This window comes from Schistocerca serialis, chromosome 6 (assembly GCF_023864345.2).
Source record: "Schistocerca serialis cubense isolate TAMUIC-IGC-003099 chromosome 6, iqSchSeri2.2, whole genome shotgun sequence".
NCBI lineage: Eukaryota > Metazoa > Arthropoda > Insecta > Orthoptera > Acrididae > Schistocerca > Schistocerca serialis.
In genome coordinates this window covers 376,177,211-376,202,322 of record NC_064643.1, presented here as the reverse complement: position 1 = coordinate 376,202,322, position 25,112 = coordinate 376,177,211, and the positions used below count along the sequence as shown (strand labels likewise).

Below are 25,112 nucleotides of genomic sequence, written 5' to 3'. Positions count from 1 at the left end.
GCCGCTCTAGCACCTGAGAGAAGGCAATCCGTTCAAAGTCTCTGACAGGTACAGTTTTAACGTGCTCAACAAAGGTGCGTGTATTGCACCGAAGGTACTTCCGAACAGGGGGCTCTTGGAGGGATCATTTGCTGTTTTATTGACGCATATGTCAATGTTACATCCCTCCATGATCACGCCACAGTAGGATGCAAAACAGGAGGACTGAAAAAGCATAAACACCCTTGCAGCTTCAGATCATGTTCAAATTTCATCAAAAAGGTTTTGAACGGTCTGTAGTGGTTCCATCCCGTATACCAGGGCAAACATTGCGGTCGAACTACAGTCCAAGAGAGTCAGATCACCTTCAGTAGGGTTGCAACCTCACCATGTCCTTAGAGTAGTATATAATCGTTCAGGGGGTGTCAGCAGTATCGAACATTGTCAAGAAAGTCGTCCTATTGCTCATCACTCTGCGAATGACGTTTTCGACAATGAAATGTGTGGAAATAAACTCCTCAAGTGAAGGGGTGGTTTCATTGATGACCTTTATGTCACCTCCTAAGGGCCTTTAATGTCAATTAAGAGCAGTTGTGAGTCTGAGATGTCTTCCTCGACAACCCATAAGAAAACTGCGTGTTTTCAATGCTGGGTGCCGCGGTTCTGACCTTCATCCCAGAGGCATCAGAAAAACTAGTGAAATGTGGGTAAGAGGAAGTGTGACGACCTTCTCATCGCGTGACAAGTCCACGACGGTGTTGGGTATAACACTGGTGAAATTTGGGGCCAATGTGACATAATTAACCCACTTAGTGCCTCACATAATCTTCTGAGCTGTTTTTTTTTTTTTTAGCATGTGCCTGCACGTTGTTTTTCGAAGCACTGCTAAGCCCTAGGGTGATGTCGCAGGGCGTCACACTTCAGCACCGTTACAGAGACATGGTGTCGGCACGTTTTTCTGTGGTTTTGAAAACGTCATACTTTTTTGTGCAGTGTAGGTTTTCGCAGACAGTTCAATGACACCTTCAGCTCCTAAACATCTTACATATATATGGCTCAGTAATTACTACCACTTTTTGCAATGTTGCAACACCACCACTAGGTTTGATCTCCCATATGGATCGTGAGGCTACGATTGTATTAGTTTATGCGCTCAGTGGCAATGACAGTCATTCTTCCCGCACTCCATAGGTGAATAGAACAGGAAGAAGCCCTAATAACTGGTACAATAAGTATGTACCATCTCCCATGCATTTCACAGTGTTTTTCAGAGTATGGATGTAGATATACACTGATGAGCCAAAACATTATGACCACCTGCTTAATAGCTTGTTTGACCATCTTTGGAAGGAAAGACGTTACTTATGCTGCACACCATGGATCCGACAGTTTGTTGATAGGTTTGTGAAAATATGTGGCATTAATTGTCTATGCACATGTCATGTAATTCACATAAATAACAGGAAGCTGATAGCGCCATTAGTGACCAGGTGGTTCCATAGGATTTACATCAGGTGAATCGCTGAGACATCAACGTGAGTTCACTATAATACTCCTCAAACCACTGTATCATGCATCTGGCTCTGAGATATGGACAACGGCTGTGAAGACACACTTTACCTCTTAGCAACAAATAATCCTGAGTTAATAACGAGCATCAAAACCCATTCAGGGATTAGTGAACACAGGGTTGTCGTAGCCAGATTGAATCCTGTAATCCACTAATCTTCGAAAAATAAGCGAAAAATATACCTATTCAAAAAAGCAGATAAAAATTCACTTGACGCCTTCCTAAGAGACAATCTCCACCCATTCCAAATTAATAAGTGTAGATTTTGACACTGTACCACACAAGCGGCACGTAGTGAAATTGTGTGCTTATGGAATACCGTCTCAGTTATGTGACTGGATTTGTGATTTCCTGTCAGAGAGGTCACAGTTCGTAGTAACTGATAGAGAGTCATCGACTAAAACAGAAGTGATTTCTGGCGTTCCCCAAGGTGGTGTTACAGGCGCTTTGCTGTTCCTTATCTATATTAACGATTCTGGAGATAATCTGAGCAGCCGTGCCAGCCAGTGTGGCCGAGCGGTTCTAGGGGCTTCAGTTGGAACCGCGCGAACGCTATGGTCGCAGGTTCGAATCTTGCCTCGGGCATGGATGTGTGTGATGTCCTTAGGTTAGTTAGGTTTACGTAGTTCTAAGTTCTAGGGGACTGATGACCTCAGATGTTAAGTCCCATAGTGCTCAGAGCCATTTGAACCATTTTTTGAGCAGCTGTCATCGGTTGTTTGCAGATGACACTGTCGTTTATCGACTAATAAAGTCATCAGAAGACTAAAACAAACTAAAAAACGATTTAGAAAATACATCTGAATGGTACGAAATGCGGCAATTGACCCTAAATAATGAAAAGTGTGAGCTCATCCTCATGAGTGATAAAAGGAACTCGTTGAACTTCAGTTACACGATAAATCAGTCTAATCTAAAAGCCATTAATTCAACTAAACACCTAGGTATTACAATTATGAACAACTTAAATTGGAAGGAACACACAGAAAATGTTGTGGGGAAGGCTAACCAAAGACTGCGTTTTATTGGCAGGACACTTAGAAAATGTAAGTGGTCTACTAAGGAGACTGCCTTCACTACACTCGTCCGTCCTCTTTTAGAATACTGCTGTGTGGTGTGGGATCCTTACCAGGTAGGACAGACGGAGTACATCGAAAAAGTTCAAAGAAAGGCAGCACGTTTTGTAATAAGGGAGAGAGTGTCACAGAAATGATACAGGATTTGGGCTGGAAATCATTAAAAGAAAGGCGTTTTTTGTTGCGACGGAATCTTCTCACGAAATTCCAATCACTAACTTTCTCCTCTGAATGCGAAAATATTTTGTTCACACCGACCTACATAGGATGGAACGATCACCACGATAAAATAAGGGAAATCAGAGCTCGTACCAAAAGATATAGGTGTTCATTCTTTCTGCACGCTCCACGAGATTGGAATAATAGAGAATTGTGAAGGTGGTTCGATGAGCCCTCTACCAGGCACTTAAATGTGATTTGCATAGTATCCCTGTAGATGATGTAGGTGTAGATGTAGAATTATACTGCTGAAAGATGACATCGCCACTGGGGAAGACATCAGGCATGGAGGAATGTGGGTGATTCACAAGTATCAGCATGTCTTTGATTACTACCACAGCTCCTATGCAAATGCAGGACAATGTCTCCCATAGCATAATAATGTTCCTACCAACCTGCATCCATGGCGTGGTGCCCGTTTCGAGCCACTGTTCACCTAGATGACGACGTTTGTGGAGACGACCATCGACCTAGTGTACCAAAATGTGAGTCACCTGAAAAGCCGACACGTTTCCATTGATCGACGTTCAAATCCTGATGATGTAGTGCTCATTGGAATCATAATTGACGATGTCGTTGGGTCAACATGTGAATGCGTATGGGTGGTCTACTGCAGAGCTCCGTGTTCAACAAAGTATGATTGACGGTGTGCTCCGAAGTATTTGTGCATGTAGCAGCATTGTATTCTTTCTGCAGAGATGCCACAGATTACAATCTATCCCACTTTACAGAGCAGATAAGCCTCCAAATTCCATGTTCTGTGAAGAATCGTGGACAATTCGTCATTAAGAGAGAAAGTATTCATTGCACAAAAGTGCATCAGAATAAAAGCTTGAACCCACCCAATACATTTATTTAAGGAACTCGGGATATTCACGGTACCTCCGCAATACACATATTCACTTATGAAATTTGTCGTCAATAACTCATCCCAATTCAAAAATAACAGCGAAGTGCATAGCTACAACACTAGAAGAATGGATATATTAACTATTCTGGATTAAATCTCACTTTGGCACTGAGAGGGGTGAATTATGCTGCCACAAAAATTTTATTAAAAATCTGACAGATAGCCAATCAACATTAAAAAGCAAATTAAAAGACTTTCTGAATAGCAACTCCTTCTACTCAATAGATGAATTCTTAGGTATGAATTAGTACCTGTAAAAAAAATTAATTAATTATTTTGTGAAAAGAAAACTTATATTAAAGTGACACATTCCACATCATTACGAAATGTTGTATTTATGATCTATGGAAGAAGGATTAATTTATGTATGTGTGTATGACATCCAGCCATTTAGCACCTAGTGGTAGTTTCACTGTCCTTCTACATGTTTCTGTAGATGCTCACGACAATAGCACATGAACATTCGACTAGCTTCGACGTTTTCGAGATACTCGTTCACAGGCTCTGGGTAATAATAATGTGCCCTTTGTAGAAGTCGCTTGTCTCAATGGATTCCCCCATTTGCAGCTCATATCTTCTTTAGGCTGATCCACCATCTGTGTCTGCTCCCCTTACATATTTTTGCTACTGCGTCAGGTGCCCGCAATGCCACCAGGTGGCATCCAACAGCGAGGTGGGCAGTGGACACACTGGGGTGTTAAACACCCCAACAAATTTTATTTTTTTCCATAGTTCCACATTTTAGCGAGAGGGAAACTTTGGTCCCAATCTAAATTTAGTTGGTACCATTGCCTTCAGCCCCTGACCACTGTCATTGTTTACCGCACTTTCTCTGAGTCATCAGGTTTTATTGTTTTTCGCTTTGGGTGTTGTACACCCCCGTGTGTCCTTTACGTGCTCATAGTGGGGTCTTAAACACCCCAGTATGGCTGTTACATAACACTGTTCTTATAGTGTGTTTAGTGTAGTTTTCGTGATAATATGGCTTTAGGAAGTGATAATATCAGAGACTTTTCATGGACGAGGACAGCGATAATCAAAGTGTCGGGGATGTTTTTGGTGGTGATGATAGAGATGAAGATCCAGACTTTGTGTTTGAAGAAAGTGACTTTTTTGACGAAGATATCGCCAATGAAGAAGTTGACCCAGAACCACAACAAAATGGAAGTAACAGAAACTTAGTGCCTGGACTTTTGAATGCCTCAGTGCCACTTCCAAGAGTTAGAAATACAGCTGCTCGTGTTGGAAGAAATAGACATATATGGAGCGTTCAGGAACCCGAGCGACGAGGTCGAACATTAGCGAGAAATTTGGTCACACACTTGCCTGGAGCGAAAGAACTGGCTAAGGATGTAAGTAGTCCTTTCTCATCTTGGAATTTACGAATCGATAATACAATCTCAGACGAAATCGTACTAAGAACAAATCAAGAAATAGAACGAAAAGTCCAAGAAATCAGTACAAAACAAAGCTATCGTGGGATTGTAACCAAAGAAGAACTATGGCATTTTTAGGTTTACTTTATTTGTCTGGGGTACAACGAGTTTGTCATGCAAATTGAGAAGAACTGTGGTCCGTTGCTTTCAGATCATCTATTTATCACTCTACTACGTCTTTGAATCGTTTCAAATTTATAGCATCATGTCTGCAATTTCATGACAAAGCCACAAGGCAAGAAAGGCAGTCGACATACAATTTAGCAGCAATAGGTGATATTTGGGAAAAATGTGTAGAGAACTGTAATTCCTTGTCTATACCATCAGAGTACACGACAATAGATGAACAGCTTCTAGGATTTAGAGGTAGATGTTCATTTAGAGTGTATAAGAGAAACAAGCCTGATAAATATGGCCTGAAGGTTGTTATGATGACCAATGCCAAATCATTTCATATGCTAAATGCATCACCATATGTAGTAAAATTCAACCCCCCCCCCCCCCCCACTAAAATAAACAACCAGTACCATCCTATTATGTCAGAACTTTGTCTGAGCCAGCCCACAGAACTAACCATAATATGACAGTCGATAATTGGTTCAGTTCTGTGTCTTTATTCCACCATATGCTTCAAGATAACATATTCACTATGGTGCGAAACTTGAGGTCAAATAAATCAGTAATACCTCCATGATTCATGGCAAGAAAACCAGAGGGAACTTCTTACTTTGCTTGACAAGATACTTGTTTCATATTCCCCAAAACCTAACAAAAATGTTTTGTTGTTGTCTTCTATGCATCTCAGCAAAGAGATTGATGAAACCACACAAGAACCAGAAGCTGTTTTATTTTATAACTCAACAAAAGGAGGAATGGATTCATATGATCAATTACATCATTTTTACACATTCAGCAGGAAATCCAACAGATGGTCATTATGAATGTGGTATGGAGTGATAACCAAAGTGATATAAATGCCATGGTCCTTTACAACTTGCAGCCACAAAACACAAAAGTGAAGAGACGTAACTTCTTAATGGAGTTGTCAGTGTTAATGATAAAACCATATATCGAAGCAAAATTGGAAGTTCCTACACTCAGGCAAAGTATCTGAACTCAGTCTGTGAAATACTAGGAGTGCAAAATAATGAAGCAGTGATTCATTCACAAGATGATGGACCAGCTCTTCAGAGACGATGTAACTTCTGCGCCAGAAATAGAGACTGAAAAACAAAGACTAGATGTATTTCCTGCAAAAGGGATACGTGTGACGAACATCCTGTCAAACTTTGCTATGAGTGCGAGAATTGAAAATATTTGAATTATTGTCCAGGATAAGCCACACTATTGTTTACACCTTTGAATTTTGTATTTTTTATTTAAATATACTGTGTATTATATACTTTTATTAATTTATTATTGCCCTAAATCAATTACAAAAAAATCCAAAATTTACCATGTACGTATTGTGCAAAATAGTACACTAAAGGATTTATTATACAGGGTGATTCAAAAAGAATACCAAAACTTTAAAAATGTGTATTTAATGAAAGAAACATAATGTAACCTTCTGTTGTACATCATTACAAAGAGTATTTAAAAAGGTTTTTTTTCACTCAAAAACAAGTTCAGAGATGTTCAATATGGCCCCCTCCAGACACTCGAGCAATATCAACCCGATACTCCAACTCGTTCCACACTCTCTGTAGCATATCAGGCGTAACAGTTTGGATAGCTGCTGTTATTTCTCGTTTCAAATCATCAATGATGGCTGGGAGAGGTGGCCAAAACACCATATCCTTAACATACCCCCATAAGAAAAAATCGCAGGGGGTAAGATCAGGGCTTCTTGGAGTCCAGTGATGAAGTGCTCTGTCATGGGCTGCCTGGCGGCCGATCCATTCTCAGTGCCCCATATACAGACATTGTGATGGTTGACTTTCCCGTTAGTGTGGCAAGTTGCTTCATCACTAAACACAATCTTTGAAACGAAAGTTTCATCTGTTTCCATTTGAGCAAGGATAAAATCACAGAAATCGATTCTTTTAATCTTATCAGCTGCAGACAGTGCTTGAACCAATTTCAGACGATAAGGTTTCATAACTAACATTTTTCGTAGGATTCTCCATACAGTTGATTGTGGAATTTGCAGCTCTCTGCTAGCTCTGCGAGTCGATTTTCCTGGGCTGCGAACAAATGCTTGCTGGATGCGTGCTACATTTTCATCACTTGTTCTCGGCTGTCCAGAACTTTCCCCTTTGCACAAACACCCATTCTCTGTAAACTGTTTATACCAACGTTTAATACACCACCTATCAGTAGGTTTAACACCATACTTCGTTCGAAATGCACGCTGAACAACTGTCGTCGATTCACTTCTGCCGTACTCAATAACACAAAAAGCTTTCTGTTGAGCGGTCGCCATCTTAGCATCAACTGACGCTGACGCCTAGTCAACAGCGCCTCAAGCGAACAAATGTACAACTAAATGAAACTTTATAGCTCCCTTAATTCGCCGACAGATAGTGCTTAGCTCTGCCTTTTCTCGTTGCAGAGTTTTAAATTCCTAAAGTTGTGGTATTCTTTTTGAATCACCCTGTATAATAATAGATAGATTATTACTGATAGTCTAATAATTTTATACACACACAACAGAAATAACCTACAGGCAAATAATAAGTAGCTGGGGTAAAGCTTTAAGTACTTATCAGAAAACATACCATTGAAATTAAAATTGGGGTATTTAACACCCCAGGGTGGCTGCTGTGTTATCATTTACTAAGTGTGTCTCACTAGGGTGAAGAGTGTAGATGTAAATGCAGAACATACGTATAAGTCTTGCTACCTCTTGTTTTAGTTCCCCTTGGTTCGTTGAGAATGATTATTGCTGCAGTGGCCTCATTATCACTCTTACCAATTTCAATCTAGCAATCCCTCAAAGAAGTCAGATCAATTTATTGCCATTTGATCTACAACACTGTGTCATTGAGAATCGACCATAATATTGATGTGTCGGAGAATTACTCCCATGTTTTGTCGATATCTTGATATTCCGCCTAAAAAGACAAATTTGAAATTTAATTTTTTGTAAATTAGTAATATAGTATTTACATCGGCCGCTGGCTGTTGACACAAATGATGGGAGAATCATTATGTTGCTACTAAACTAGCGCCACCATGTAGGCCAAAGAGATCTACTAGTAGAGGTGCTCTGTGCTGCTGCAAGTACGTTGTCAGAGAACTTGTAAGAGGCAGGCATCGTGGTGTTGGTGAAAGCAACTGTAATTAGACGTTAGGTGGGTTGAATTTATAAAATTGTCATTGTAATGGCTAGAGACTCTCTCGGTTTTTTCGCTGTTTTTTTACTTCCCGTAGCCATTGGTTCATTTTTGTGTGTTTACGTACGAAAGACAGTAGATAACAGCGATCGAGGAATATGACAGTTATTCTTTCTTTCGAATCCAATGTGGTTTACAGATTACGGAAGCCGGTTGTTATTGCTTTTTTTGAGTGATTATTTGAGAGTGATGCGTTGGTCTGAAACAGTAGACACAAAGCCTTACCGTAATTTTTGTTTACTATTAGTAATTTTTAGTTTTCGACTGTAGGTTATTGACAGCTCCTTGGGTACACTTCCGTAATTACCTATTTAATATTCTGGTTGGTGTGGGATTGGTAGTAGCGGATATGGAAAAAATAGTTTTGTGATTTCCTGCCGTGCTTCGTGTTCACATTCGACTAGTACCTCAAGATCCGTTTAGTTCGTCGCATGCCCTCGCTTGGTTTATCTCTCCGTTTAAACAGATATGAAATTTTTTCGTGCACATAATCTGAACAGTTTTCCATAGACCACATGAACACCTGCAGAAATGGTTATTTTTAATGGATTCCACGGTACACTTTGTTGCAACGGATTTGATTTCCTATGTAAAATGTTTTTTCTTTTTTTTTCTCTGATAAAGTTTTTGCAGTTTTGCATGTTTTTGTGAGGACTGTGTTGTTGGTCTACCTTTCTTCTCAGATCGTTCAATCTGCAAAGTTATTTACATGTTGTGTAACATTAATTTGAAGTTACAGGAAGGTATTCTGCTAAATACCGATAAAACGCATCGTATTTTTGTATTGTCTGTGGTGTCTATGATCGTCACATTAATTCTGCATTTCAGAGAGATGGCTGTCAATGTGTACTCGACTAACGTAACAGCAGACAACTTAAGTCGACATGATATGTTGGCTTGGGTAAATGACTGCTTGGCGTCGAGTTTTACGAAAATTGAGGAATTATGTACCGGTGCTGCCTATTGTCAGTTCATGGATATGCTATTTCCAGGTATTGTTGTTTAAGTGTTACTGACTTCCATTTAAATGAACTTGCCATGTGATTAAGGATCACAAGTAGACATTGCTAAAATAATTTTTGGTTTCCTACAGGAAGTGTTATTATGAAAAGAATAAAATTCAAGACGAATCTAGAGCATGAATATATCCAGAACTTCAAAATTTTGCAGGCTGCCTTTAAAAAGATGGGAGTTGATAAGGTAAGTTGTTTGAAATCTTCAAAAATTGTGACATAACACAAAAATATCATCTCAGAATGTTCCTTCAGACATCACTATGTAAAGTTTTAATTCTAAATTGTACAGTGGTGGTGCTTGAATGTTTCTGAAGTAAGAAAGAAGTTGCGGTATGCTTCAAACCAGGTGCGAAGTAGTTTCTGTTGTAGCCTCATCCATGTTCAATGAAATAGCCTCACCCACCTATGAAAAGCAGGTCGCAGGAGGATATTGAAAAAGAGTCAAACTTTTTGCTCTTCTGCAGAAAGGTTACACTGCCTAATGTTAATTTTATAAAAGGATTTAGGACTAATTTTTTAAGACCGAACTGTTCCTATGCTGTAAGCTAACTTGACATTAGTGTGGTGTCATAGTTAATGTAATACTTCACATGGGTTTTCTAGGGGTAAACGTGACATACTGGAACCCCATTGTTTTCTCTGTAGTTTGTGTAAGATTTATATTCGTAAGATGCATTGAAATAGTCATTGGAGGCTTGTCCATCATGTTGTAAAGGTACACTGAATTTACATTGCAGTTTCAATTTTTATGACATTTGCAGTAAACAGGGCACATACAGCATCGTTAGGCTATGCTACAGATCAGTCTGTTACTCTAACGTAATATTTCAAATTATCTGTCTTCACTAACTCGGGACCATATTATCGTGTATCCACCTAATTTGGGCTTCTAGCTCCACTGAAAATCACTCTCACTACAGCTGAAGCGTCAGGTTGGGCTCACAATCACTGTCTTGCATTCAGTCCTTGCAGTTCGTAAGCAAATTATTAAGTTATATTATTTGTATATGAAGCCATATCATCTCAGAATGTTCCTTCAGACATCACTATGTAAAGTTTTAATTCTAAATTGTACAGTGGTGTTGCTTATTTAGTCACATAATGTGGAATATGTTATGTTGTGATAGATCCAGTTTGTGAATGATAAAGATTAACAAAAAGCAAAGTTAATTTCCATTCACATGTAGGTATTAGTGATGGAATTTTAGTATAGTTGGACAGGGCTGGAGAAGGGAATAGGGTATGAACTTGCTAAACAAATTATTCTGTTCCTTTGAAATTTAGAAAATTCAAATCAGGATGATACGGTAGGGATTTGGACACTCTTATGCAAGGATACAGTGATATGTTATGATAGAGACAGTTGATATACAGTGTTTTAATCCAGACAGTTGGAATTTAGAGATGCACAAAAAAAAAAAAATACTTCACTAGCTTTTGTACTAAGAATCCTTTTTGGAGGAGGAGGAGGAGGGGGGGGGGGAGTGTGAGTGTATTTCTGCAATTTTGTGAATTGTTGCCTTCACTCCTTGATTATTTACATCCTACTGTAACTTTTCGTACCATACTGACATGCAGTGTTAATGATTAAGGGGGATGCAATTTCCCACTTGATTGGTGTAGCTGGTAGATGCTGCAGCTTGTGATGGGGGGAGGGGGGTGACACAGTCCACATGTAACAATTATCAAGTCTTCAATAAAAACTTTCATTGTGCACTTAGGAATAGCTAGGTGCAAATTTCTTCATTTATACTTCGTTAAAACTGTACTTGTGCAGAATCCAGTGCAGTCAGATATTAAATTCATAAACAATATTTTTATAGCAGCTGTTTGCTAACAAAAGATATTAGGAAAAGGATAGATTGCTACTCACGGTAAAAATTATCCGTTGAGCTGCCGACAGGTACAACGAGAAGACTACTACACATTATAGCTTTTGACCAAAGCTTTATTCAGCAAATGTGCACACATGAGTGCAACCAGTGGAAGCTCCGAAAAGATTGTGACTGTCACATGAATAGCAATCTGGAGTGGGACAGGGAAAGGGGAGGGATAGCAGGGTATAGGTGGTGAGAGGAGAGTGCTGTATTGTGGGGCATGCAGGGATTAGACTCTGAGAGTTGCAGCTTCAGGAAGTGGGGTGGAGGACGGGATGCAGGAAAGAGGAAAGAACAGGTGGGTATATTGGCAGGGGGTAGCACACAAATATGGTGAGGGAATGTGAAAAGGGAGCCGGTGATAAAGGCAAAGGCATAGAGATATGCCCCCTGTGGCAAGAGGTTGGGATTGGAAATGGCATAGGGATAGACTACTTTGTTGTGGATGTTGTGTGGGCAATGGAGCACCACTTCAGGAGTGGTGGTAAGGATCTTGAGTAGGATGTCCCTCATTTCAGGGCAGGGTAATGGATAATGGAAACTCTGATGAAAGATGTGGTTCAGTTGTTCCAGTTTGGTGTGGTATTGGGTGACAGAGAGGGTACTCTTTTCTAGCTGCCCCCGGGGGGGGGGGGGGGGGGGAGGATTGTACAGGAAGTGTTTGCGGACTAGATGTGGGGGGGATAGTGCTGGTCTGTGAAGGCCTTAGTGAGACCTTTAGCATACTGGGAAAGGGAGTTCTTGTCACTGCAGATACTGTCCCTGGGTGACACGGCATATGGGTGAGACTTTTGGATGTGGAAGAGATGGCAGCTGCCAAAATGCACATACTGTCAGTGGTTGGTGGGTTTAATGTTGACAGAGGTGTGGATGCAGCCATCAGAGTGGAGAAGGTTTACGTCTAGGAAGGTGGTATGGTGAATTGAGGATTGGATGTAGCAGTTGGAAGAGGTGTTGAGATTGTGATGTTTTGTCCTGAAGTCCATAGCATGAAGATATCATTATGAACCTGAACCAGACCAGGGGTTTGGGGTTTTGGGAAGCTATTAAGGTTTCTTCTAGGTGGCCCATAAACAGGTTAGCGTAGGATGATGCCACGCAGGTGCCCATGGCTGTGCTATGGATTTGTTTGTATTCTTTACCTTCAAAGGAGTAGTAGTTCTGTGTTAGGATGTAGTTAGTTACATGAATGAGGTAGCGATTCAGAGTCTGAAGGACGTTGGGAAAGGTAGTGTTTAGTTGCGGCAAGACCATGGCCATAAGAGATGTTAGTGTATAGGGAGGTGGTGTCAAGTGACCAGTAGGGAACCAGGAGGTAAAGGGGTGGGGATGGTGGAGAGTCGGTGAAGGAAGCAGTTGGTATCTTTGACATGGGAGGCTAGATTACAGATTGATGGTGTTGGTCAATGAAGACTGAAATCCTTCATTGGGAGCACACTGACCAGCTAAAGTGAGTCATCCAGGATTGTTGGGTTTGTGAATTTTGGGGGTGCATGTAAAAGGTGTGTGTGAGAGGTGTTCAGGGGTGATGAGGGAAATGGATTTAGGGGACAGATTCTGGGTGGATCCTAAGGCTTTAAACAGGGATAACTACATCTCCTTCGCAGCACAACCCTGGGCACCCCCATAGCACTCAGCTCTGCCTGTTTATGGACCATGTAGAGGAAGACTTCATAGCCAGCCCAAACTCCAGGTCTGGTTCAGGTTAATTGACGATATCTTCATGATCTGGACTCGAGGCCAAGACACCATATCCTCATTCCTTCACAACCTCAACATGTTCTTTCCCATCTGCTTCACCTGATTCTGGTCAGCCCAGTGTGTCACCATTCCTAGATCTTAATGGCTGCATCCACACTTCTGTCTGTGTTAAAACCCACCAGCCACCAACAGTACCTGCATTTTGACAGACGCCATCCCTTCCACATCAAAAAATCCCTCCCACACAGTCTTGCCATTTGGGAATGACTTCTCTGCAATGACAAGAACTCCCTTTCTTAATATGCAGAAGGTCTCACCAAGGCCTTCACAAATACACGCTATCCCCCAGACCTAGTCCGCAAACAATTACGCATGTCATGTCCCCACACAACCCTAATCGTCCCGCTACCCTGAAGAGTCAACTACAAAAGAGTGCCTTCTTTGTCACCCAACATGATTCTGGACTTGAACAACTGAACTTTGTTGTTTGTTAGGGTTCTGATTATCAATCATGATGCCCTGAAATGATGGATTTACTATCAAACATCCTTCCCACACCTCGGAAAGGGGTGTTCTGTTGCCCACCCAGCCTCCTAATCCCAGGCCTCCCTCCTGCAGGTCCAGGGATTAGAATATGTTCTAGGTGTTCCTGTCTGTCGTAAGAGGCAACTAAAAGGAGTCTCTCACATTTTGGCCTTTATGTGATGGTCCCCTGTAGGGTTTGATCTCCATTTTTCAAAATCTTCCCGAAGAGCGAACCAATTGAGGAAGGGTGCATCGTGTCCATCGTGCCTTGAGATCTTTAGTCCACTTTATTGTCGTCGCTCTGTAGTCCAGCTCATTCTCCATCTCTTGGGCGAGCACGCCTTCCTGGGTGCGTTTTCCACCATGTACTATGCAGTGTCGCTTTTAGTGCCAACGATGACCATGGACTTCTTTGCACCTCATATCCAGCACGGTAGCCAGTCCGTTGTTGTGGGGCCACCATGTACCCTGTTTGTTGTAGCCCCTGATATCATAGGGACCACTCTGCTGATCCTTGTGCCGTTAACTCCCCACTTACGCCAAGTAGTAGATGCCCATAATCCTGGGGCATCAGGACTCCCAGCAATGGCCATTCTGTCAGGTGGCCTTTGCTGCAGCTTGGTGGCGCCTGTGGTGAAGGCCGTTGGTCGGAATGGGTGGCATCAGGGTGGATGACACACGATGAAGCATACTACGTCATCACTTGCCGGTGATCAAACAGTAGCAGTCTCTACGCGTTCAGTGTCTCAGTACAATGCAAGAAAGTACAACTGTAAATCATTCCCCTCCCTGGCCACACCAGGCTAAGGGAGGCAACGAACCTTATTCACCCCAGTACCTCGTATGTACAAGATGAAACCACAGTTTTTTGTAGATCATTTAGAGGATAAGTTTGAGGAGGTGTAGGGCTTGTCCAAAATGCGATCTGGGTCATTCTTGATAAAAAAAGCATCCTCTGCCCAGTCACGGACTTTACTCGCTTATAACAAGTTGGGATGTTTCTGTTACCATTGTGCCACATAAGAGCTTAAATATGGTCCAGGGTATTACCTTCCACGGGGACCTTCATTTGAGTCTGACGACAAGCTGCACACCAATTTATATCAGCGAGGTGTTCATTTTGTGTGGCACGTCCATTGGGGTCAGAGGGATAATCAGGTTGCTACCAGTGCCTTCATCTTGGCCTTCGAGGGTGACACCTTACCCGAGAACGTCAAGGTGATGGTCTACCGCTGTGATGTCAAGCCATATATCCCTCCCCGAAGCGGTGCTTTAAGTGCTGGAAGTTCAGCCATATGTCTTCACGCTGTACTTCCAGTGTCACATGTCAAGATTGTGTACATCTATCACATCCCAATAATCCATGTGCCCTGCCTCCCATCTGTGTCAACTATGGAGAGCACAATTCATCTTCCCTGCAGGGGGCTCACGGTTCTTTTGTGAGTTTGTGCATGGCGAGCACGGGGCCCGGAGCTATTGCAGCTTTCCTTCTTTCCAGGGCTGCATGATCTTGCCCTTCCCCTCCTTTCCTCTTTTTGCTCCTTCCCCTTCTCTCTCTCTCTCTCTCTCTCTCTCTCTCTCTCTCTCTCTCTCTCGGTGTCCTTGTATATATTGGCCCCACTATCCTCCTGGTTATGTTGGTTTTGCAATTGGCTTTGTTCCATAATGACCTCATCCTTCTGGCATTCCCTGGTCCCCCTCTAGGGTTTGACCTCATTACTAAATTTCTATTCCGTAGTGTGAGCCATTTGGGGGAGAGCACCTTACCTAGTATCTCCGATGTGTGCCCTCCTAGTTCATTCCACCTTTCCTTTCACGTCGTCGTCTGATGCTAGGGTGCATAGCCGGCACGGTAGCCAGTCTGTGTGGTGGGGTCGCTATGTACCCTTTTGGTTGAGGCCCATGTACACACAGGGATCACACTTCTGATACTTGAACTGTGACCTCCTCATGTAAGCCTAGGAGTGGTTACTTGTCATCCTGGAGCATTGGAACTTCAGGCAATGGCTGCTGTGCCAGATGGCCCTTGCTGTGGCTGGGTGGCACCCGTGGGGAGAGCCCCTGGTCGGAGTGGGTGGTATCAGGGCGGTGCTATGCAAATGAAACACATACAGGTCCTGGCCGTTCTTCTGCGGCCATCTCTCCGTGTGGAACTGATTGTTTTAGTGCTGCTTCTCCTGCCCCTTCGACCTTCTCTTCCGTGGCTACCCCCTGGGAGGAGGGTCAGGCCCGTTGGCTAGGGGCGAAACCTTTCCCCCGCCATCTGGTTTGGACCAGGACTGATGGGGATACTTTCACCATCACCAAACTTTTATTTTTTGTGGATCACATTGAAGACAAGTTTGGCAAAGTGGACACTCTGGGCAAGATGCGGTCATGTTCGTTGTTGATCAAAACTACTTCAGCTGCCCAGTCTGCGGCCCTTCGTGCCTGTAACCATCTTGGTGCAATTCCTGTGTCCATTACACCCCCCCCCCCCTCCTCCCGTCTCTAAATATGGTTCAAGGTGTGATTTTTCACAGGGACATCATCCTTCAAACTTATGAGGAACTTCGGGACAATCGCGGATGGGGGGGGGGGGGGGGGGGTGTTCACTTTGTTCAGAAGGGTCTGAAGGGCAACTGCTATGATACTGGTGCCTTTATCCTGTCCTTTGAAGGGGATACCCTCACTGAGAAAGTAAAGATTATGGTTTATCGATGTGACGTGAAGCCGTACATCCCACCACCTATGAGGTGTTTTAAGTGCTTGTGTTTTGGAAACAAGTCTTCCGGCTGTTCGCAGGCCCCTCTCTGTGGTGACTGCGGACGTCAACTCCATGAGGGATGTTTCTGTGTTCCCCCGTGTGTGTGTGTGTGTGTGTGTGTGTGTGTGTGTGTGTGTGTGTGTGTGTGTGTTTTAATTATCATGGCAATCATTCTCCACGTTCACCAGATTGCCCAATATATAAGAAGGAAAAGAAGATACAGGATTATAAGTCCCTTGGTTGTCTAACCTACAATGAGGCTTGTAAGAAGTATGCATGCCTTCACCCTGTGTCCATGACGTCTAGTTCTGCTTTAGTTACACCTTCACCTCTTCCTTACCCTGGTCCCAAACCCTTCTCCTCCCGCCCTCCCCTGCGGTTCCCACATCTCTCCTCCAGGTGCCGCTCCCTCTCCCCACCCGGCGAAGTGTCCCACTTCTTTGGCGTCTGCCGGTCAAGGGCACCCCTCCTGGCATACCCCTTCCTGGCACCTACCAGGCAAAAGGTCTGCTGCCATGCGACGACTGTGAGAACCATGGTCTGTGGACCCCAGGTCACCCGAACCTTCCCCCCCCCCCCCCCCCCCCCCCCCCCCCCCTCTGATCTTGCTGCAGCTGGCTCCTTTATGCCGCACAGTGCTCCTCCATCTCAATAGAAGAAGAAGAAGAAGAAGAAGAAGAAGAAGAAGAAGAAGAAGAAGAAGAAGAAGAAGAAGAAACATAAGTCCCTAGACAAGGAGCCTGTGGTTTCACCAGAGGTCCCATCCCTGGCTTCGCAACCTGATTGACGTTTTGTTCGTGGATGTCGCCCCCTGCTTGTCGGTAACCGGTAGTGACCTGGTGGCATGACTGGCTTAGCCTGTTCAACTCCCATTTGAATCATCGTTCTGTAGTTATCCAATGGAATTGTAATGAATATTACCGTCACCTTCTGGAGTTGAAATCCATTATTTCGTCTTACTCTGCAGTTTGCGTGGTTCTACAGGAATCTCATTTTACTGATCACTCACCAACCCTCCGCGGGTTCCGTGCTTTCTGTCGAAATCGGGTTGGCCCCCTGCGGGCCTCTGGTGGTGTTTGTACGTTGGTCCATACAGACGTTGGTAGCACGTGGATTCCTCTTGAAACTACATTGGAAGCGGTTGCTGTTGGGCCCACCTGGATTCTGAGGTCACAGTTTGCAAACTTCATCTCCCTCCTGACAGGACTCTTACACCTGCTGCCTTAACTGCTCTTCTTCAGCAACTTCCTTCTCCCTTCCTCCTCCTCGGGGATTTTAATGTTCATCTTCCCTTGTTGAGCAGTGCATTTCCATCTAGATGAGGTCTTCTCATAAACCAGTTTCGTGCAGACCACGACTTGTGTCTTCTTAATGATGGCTCTCCAACTCATTTTAGGTCCGGTCATGGTACCTTTTCTGCCATTGATCTTTCTCTTTCTTCTCCCTCCCTCCTCCCTTCATTACACTGGTCGCCACACAACCACCTTTGTGATAGTCATCATTTCCCGTTGATTCTCTCGCTCCCTTCCGCTCACTGATGAACAGGTTACATTGTTGGTCTTTCCTACGCTCCGATTGGCCTCTATACACTGCACAGGTCGTGTTTTCTCCCTCTTTGTCGGGTTGTATTGATGACGTCCTACGTGACATGTCTGACGTGATTGTTCACGCTGCTAGCCTTGCTGTACCGTGCTCATCTGGACCATTTCACCACCGGCAAGTCCCGTGGTGGAGTACGGCCATTGCCATCCATGCTTGCTGTCGAGCTTTGCAACACCTTAAGAGGCACACATCCGTTGCCAACCTTATTACCTTTAAACGCCTTTGCGCTAAAGCCCATTACTTAATCAAACAGAGCAAACGGATGTGTTGGGAACGCTTTGTTTCTTTCCTCGGTTCTACTGTCCCTAAGTCACGGGTATGTGCTACACTTCGCTCACTCAAAGGTTGCCATCGGCAGTACACCCTCCCAGGCTTTCACCTCCTGGGTGGCCTTTGCACGGACCCGATGACTCTCACGGAACATCTTTTGACCCATTTTGCATCAGCATCAGCCTCCTATCTGGCTGCTTTCCTTCACCAGAAACAGTGGGCTGAAATTTCCGCCTTATGTTTTACCACTTGTCAGTCAGAATCTTACAACAAACCTTTTACTGAATGGAAACTTCTTCCCGCACTTTCTTCTTCTCATGATACGGCCCCTGGCCCAGACTCCATTCATAACCAACTGCTTCAACATCTCAGAGCTCCACAACGGCAGCATCTTCTCCGGGTGTTTAGCCGTATTTGGCTCCAGGGTGACTTCCCTTCTCAGGGAGGGATAGCATCGTGGTTCCTGTCCTTAAGCCTGGTAAGTACCCTCTGTTTGTCAAAAGCTATCGGCTAATCAGTCTGACAAATGTTGTTTGCAAGTTACTTGAATGGATGGTAGCCCGTCAGCTCAGTTTGGGTCCTCGAATCTCGGTATCTATTGTCCCCTTACTAGTGCCCCCCTGCGGGTCTGGGGGTAAGAATAGGCTCGCGGTATTCCTGCCTGTCGTAAGAGGCGACTAAAAGGAGTCTCAAAAGTTTCGGTCTTATGTGAGGGCCCCCTGTCGGGTTTGACCTCCATATCTCAAAATTCTTCCGAAGAGCAAGCCGATTGGGGAAGGGCGCCTTACTTGGTGCATTGTGTCCATCTTGCGGTCAGACCTTTCGCCAGCTTATTCATCGTTGCATTGCAGTCCTGCCCGCTCTCCATCTCTTGGGCATGGATACGTTCCTGCGTGCACTTTCTGCCATGCGCTGTGCAGTGCCGCTTTCTGCACTGACGGCAACCATGGACCACATGTCACCTAACATCCGGCATGGTAGCTAGTCCGTTTGGTGGGGCCGCCATGTACCCTGTTGGTTGTAGCCCCCTGACAACACAGGGATCGCTCTACTGATGCCTGCACCATTTACTACCCATGTATGCCAAGGAGTAGATGCCCATCTCTCTGGGGGCATCAGGACTCCTGGCAATGGCCATCCTGCCAGGTGGCCCTTGCTGTGGCTGGGTGGCGCCTATGGGGAGGGCCCTTGGTTGGAGTAGGTGACATCAGGGTGGATGACACGCAATGAAGCGTGGCAAATCATCTCTTGCTGGTGGCCAGCCACCAGCAGTCTCTAAGCGTTTGAGGGCTCATTTTAAAGCTAATGTGTATAACTCAAAATCGTTCCCCTCCCTGGCCACACAATGGGAGGAATGAAAGGCTATGAATGACAATGAAACGTATTCGCCCCGGTATCTCGTCTGTACCAGAGCTGATGGTGAATCCTTTGTATCTGTGAAGCCTCAGTTCTTTGTAGAACATTTAGAGGCCAAGTTCGGGGAGGTGGAGGGCTTGTCCAAAATGCGGTCCGGTTCAGTCTTGATAAAAACAGCATCCTCTGCGCAGTCACGGGTGTTGCTCACTTGTAAGAAGCTGGGGGATGTTTCAGTTACTATCACACCCCATAAAAGCTTAAATATGGTCCAGGGCATTATTTTCCACAGGGATCTCCTTTTACAGTCAGATGACGAGCTGCGCGCAAACTTAGGGCGACGAGGTGTCCATTTCGTCCGGCGCGTCCACCGGGGTCCGAGGGATCATCAAGTTGCCACTGGTGGCTTCATTTTGACCTTCGAGGGTGACACATTACCTGAGAAGGTCAAGGTGATGTCTACTGTTGTGATGTAAAGCCATATATCCCTACCCCAATACGGTGCTTAAAGTGTTGGAAGTTTGGCCATATGTCTTCACGCTGTGCTTCCAGTCTGATGTGTTGCGATTGTGGTCGTCCATCCCATCCTGATGCTCAATGTTCTCCGCCTCCCATCTGTGTCAGCTGCGGAGAGCACCATTCCCCTTGCTCGCCGGACTGTCCGATTGTGCAGAAGGAAAGGAAAATAATGGAAATAGACCCTGGACCGACTGACCTACACGGAGGCTAAGCGGAAATTTGAACGGCTTCATCCCATGCGCATGACGTCTTCTTATGCCGCCACTGTCACTCCTGCAACAGTTCCATCAGCTGCAACACTTCCAGTCAGCTCTCAGAGTCGAAGGACCACATCTGCCCCCTTGATGCCCTGTTGCTAATGCTCCATCTACTTCAGGAGGGCCCCCCCCCTCCTCCCCCAACCATCGGGGACATCAGTTCCCCCTTCCCAGCTGGAGAAGCGTAAGACTTCTTCGGCTCCTCTTGCCAGGAAGGGGTCTCTTGGGGACCTCCCTTCGCAAGTTCCGACCAGCGGAAAAGCGGACACCCGCACGTGGCTGAAACAACCACCGGTTGCTGGTTGTAGGGCCCCACAGTCGTTGTCCATCCCTGAGACTGACACAGTGAAGCCCTGCCAGCCTGAACCACTGAAGACACAACGCGAAACGCAGAAGAAGGAAAAAGGTTCCCAAGAATCCTGACATTGCAGTGGCACCCGTCCCACTGCTTCCTACAAGCTCAACGTCTGAGGATGAGGTTGAGAGTCTGGCGTCTGCTGAAGAGCTGGATCTCGCCGGACCCTCGGACGCAACGGATGTCAGTCGCGCGGGTACTGAACCAGTGGCAGCAAGTGACCCAGCGGCGTAATCTGCCTCCCCAGTCCCTTCACGCCTTTCTCAGCCATGGACAATATCATCCTCCAGTGGAACTGCAGTGGTTTCTTCCACCATCTTGCTGAGCTCCGACAACTTATCAGCCTTCACCCTTTCCTCTGCATTGCTCTTCAAGTAACTTGGTTTCCGGCAATGTGAACCACAGCCCTCTGTGGGTATCAGGGTTATTATAGAAACTGGGCCAGTTATGAAAGGGTATCTAGTGGTGTCTGCATCTACGTCCTTCACTCCCTTCACAGAGAGTCTGTCCCTCTACAAACACCTTTAGAGGCTGTCGCTGTCCGGGTGTGGATGCCACAGTCTGTTTACTATCTGCAGTCTTTATCTTTCACCGGATGGTGATGTCCCACAGCGTGTCCTGGCTGAGCTGATAGCCCAATTGCCGCTACCTTTCCTGTTACTGGGCGACTTAAATGCCCATGACCCTCTGTGGGGTGGGTCAGCGGCAACAGGTCGAGGCGCCACTGTTGAACATGTATTGACACAGCTCGACTTTTCCATTTTAAATGATGGTGCCTTCACATATTTCTGTGTGGCGTATGGTACATACTCAGCCATCAACCTTTCGATCTGCAGCCCTAGCCCCTTACCGTCTGCCCGATGGAGTGTGCATGACGACCTGTGTGGTAGTGACCACTTTCCGATCTTTCTGTCACTGCCACAGCGTCACTCTTCTGGGTGCCCTTGTAAATGTGCTATGAATAAGGCTGACTGGGACTTGTTCTCCTCCATGGCCGCTATTGCGCCTCTTTTTAATGAAGCCATTGATGCGGTGGTTCACTTGGTCAGCACTGACATAGTTACTGCCGCAGAATCTGCCATTCCCTGTTCTTCTGGGTCCCCTCGGCGGAGGAGTGTGCCTTGGTGGTTGCCTGCGATCGCTGAGGCGATTAAAGATTGCAGGCGGGTGCTCCAGCGTCACTAGCGGCATCCATCTTTAGAACACCTTATTGACTTTAAACGGCTCCGTGCGCGGGCACGCCGCATCATTCGCCAACACAAGCAGGAGTGCTAGGAACGGTATGTCTCCACCGTTGGCCTCCATATCTCTCCATCGCAGGTCTGGGCCAAGATTAGACGCCTCTATGGCTATCGGACCCCTGTCAGCGTCCCTGCACTGTCACTGAATGGAACAGTTTGTTCTGACCCTGAGCTCATTGCAAAGCACTTAGTAGACCGTTTTGCTCTCAGTTCCGCTTCTGTGAATTACCCGCTGGCCTTCCACTCCATTAAGGAGCGCATGGTGAGCTGGCGGTTGAGTTGGGTACTTGAGTCTCGGGGCCTTCTGGCTCCGTCTCAGGGTGGGTTCCATAAAGGCCGCTCTGCCGCCAACAATCTGGTGAGCCTGGAGTCAGCCATCCGTACGGCCTTTGCCCACCGTCAGCACCTTGTCGCCGTCTTTTTCGACATGCAGAAGGCGTACGATACGACATGGCACCATCACATCCTCTCTACGCTTCATGATTGAGGTCTTCAGGGTCCACTGCAGATTTTCCTACGAAATTTTCTGTCGCATCGTACTTTCCGCGTGCAAGTTGCGGCCTCCCATAGTTCCTCCCGAGTTCAGGAGAACGGGTACCATAGGGGTCAGTCCTCAGTGTTTGCCTGTTTTTAATTGCAATTAACGGGCTTGCTGCGGCAGTGGGAAGGTCTGTCTCAGCTTCCTTGTATGCTGGCGACTTCCGCCTCTACTATAGCTCCATTGGCATTGCAGCTGCTGAACGTCAGCTGCAGGGCGCTATCCGCAAGGTGCAGTTTTGGGCTGTAGTGCATGGCTTCCAGTTTTCAGCTGCCAAGACCTGTGTTATGCATTTCTGCCGGCGACGAACAGTTCTCCCTGAGCTGCGGATTTACCTTGCCGGCAAACTTCTTGCCGTGGTGGACACACATCGGTTTTTGGGTGTGGTTTTTGATGCCTGTTTGACTTGGCACCCACATGTTCGGCAGCTTAAACAGATGTGTTGGTGGCATCTTGATGCTCTGCGATGCTTGAGCCACACCAGCTGGGACGCCGACTGCTCTACCCTCTTACGGCTCTACCAGGTGTTAATCCAGTCCCGTCTGGATTATGGGAGCCTGGCTTATGGTTCAGCATCCCCTTCTGCGTTGCGGGTGCTGGACTCAATCTTTCACAGCGGGATACGACTTGCCGCTGGTTCTTTCCAGACCAGCCCTGTGAACAGCTTACTTTTGGAGGCAGGTGTCCCTCCACTGCAGTTACGGCGCAAAAGTTTACTGGCTGCTTACGCTGTACATGTTTGTAGCTTGCCCGGGCATCCTAATTGTCGTCTCCTGTTCCCTCGGTCAGTCATCCATCTCCCAGAACGTCGGCCCCGGTTGGGTTGTACGATCGCGGTCCGTGTCGGAGAGCTTCTCTCCGGGCTTGGGGTTTTCCTCTTCCACCTCCTTTCCGAGCCCCTCTGCGTACGCCCCCGTGGTGTGTGCCTTGCCCTTGCCTTCAGCTCGAATTGGCACAGGGCCCGAAGGACTCAGTCCCTCCGGAGGCCTTCTGCCGCCGCTTTCTTTCCATCCTTGCCACGTATCATGGCTCTGGCATTGTTTACACTGACGGTTCGGTGGTTGCTGGTCGTGTCGGTTATGCTCTTACTCTAGGGGACCATTACAAACAATATTCATTGCTGGCTGGCTGCAGCGTTTTCACTGCTGAGCTGGTCGCCATCTTTTGTGCCCTAGAGTATATCCGCTCCTGCTCAGGTGAGTCCTTCGTTATCTGTAGCGACTCCCTGAGCAGTTTACGAGCTATTGACCAGTGCTTCCCTTGCTCTCGTCTTGTGACGGCTGTCCAGGAGTCCCTCCATACTCTTGCCCATTGCGGCCGCTCTATGGTCTTTGTGTGGACCCCAGGCCATGTTGGGATACCCGGCAATGAACATGTTGACAGCTTGGCCAAACAGGCCACCAGTAAACCATTTCTGGAAATTGGCCTCCCGGAGACTGATTTGCGAGCGATCTTACGCCGCAAAGTTTTCCAACTTTGGTACACTGAATGGCGCAACCTGACCACGCCAAACAAACTCCCTCCTATCAAGGAGACGACGACTGTGTGGTGGTCATCCATGCAGGTCTCTCACAAGGAGTCTGTTGTCCTCTGCCGGCTGCACATTGGGCACACACGATTGATGCACGGCCACTTCTTGCGCTGTGAGGACCCACCTCTATGTCGCTGCGGATCCGTTTTGACGGTGGTCTACATTTTGTTGGAGTGCCCCCATTTAGCTGTGTTCAGGCAGATGTTTGCGCTGCCTGACACGCTCCCTGCCCTTTTAACAAATGACACTGCCGTGGCAGGTTTAGTTTTGCGTTTTATTTGAGCAGGGGTTTTTTATCATGTAATCTGAGTCTTAGTTACGGTGGTGTTTTTTTTTTTTTTTTTTTTTCCCTGGCCTTTGGCCTAAGGTTTTAGACTGAGTTTTAGTGTTTCTCGGTGGTTGTCTTTTCCTTTTTTTTATCTCTATGGTCGGCCAACCACTGTCACATTCTGCGTGATTTTAATTCGTTTTGTCTGCTCTCTGTCTGTGTCTTTCTTGTCCTGTGTCGTCTGTTGTCGTCTCCATTCTTCGTTTTTATTCTGTGTGGGTGTTTGCAGTTCTGGAAAAAGGGACCGATGACCATCGCAGTCTGGTCCCTTGAATCTCACAAACCAACCAACCCTTACCAGTGTGGCTTCCGGGAGGGAAGGTCTCCAATCATTTACTTCACTTGGAATCCGCAGTTCGGCAGGCATTTTCCCAGCGCCACCATTTGGTTGCAGTATTTTTCGACCTTCGCAAGGCCTATGACACGGCTTGGCGCCATCACATCTTACTTACATTTCATCGGTGGGGTCTTCAGGGCCCACTCCCGATGTTTATCCGCCAGTTCCTGTTCCATCGGTCATTCAGGGTTCGGGTTGGTACTGTTTTTAGTTCTCCATGGACCCAGCTGAATGGCATCCCACAGGGTTCGGTATTGAGTGTACTTCTTTTCCTCATTGCTATCGATGGACTTGTGGCCTCTGTCGGTCCTTTGGTCGCCCCTGCTCTGTATGTGGATGATTTCTGCATTTGGATTAGTTCCTCTTCGATGGCCTCTGCAGAGCGGTA

General features: G+C 45.8%; 1 protein-coding gene across 1 annotated transcript in view; it reads left to right on the top strand.

Moving 5' to 3' along the window:
* Positions 1-8,394: 8,394 nt before the first annotated feature.
* LOC126483995 (microtubule-associated protein RP/EB family member 1) overlaps positions 8,395-25,112 on the top strand; it is a 57,089-nt gene continuing 40,371 nt past the window's right edge. Inside the window, exons 1-3 of the mRNA XM_050107301.1 lie at positions 8,395-8,486; positions 9,357-9,520; positions 9,622-9,728. Of these exons, the coding sequence (XP_049963258.1) occupies positions 9,361-9,520; positions 9,622-9,728 (267 nt within the window). The 5' untranslated portion in view covers positions 8,395-8,486; positions 9,357-9,360. The remainder of the gene's footprint in view (positions 8,487-9,356; positions 9,521-9,621; positions 9,729-25,112) is intronic.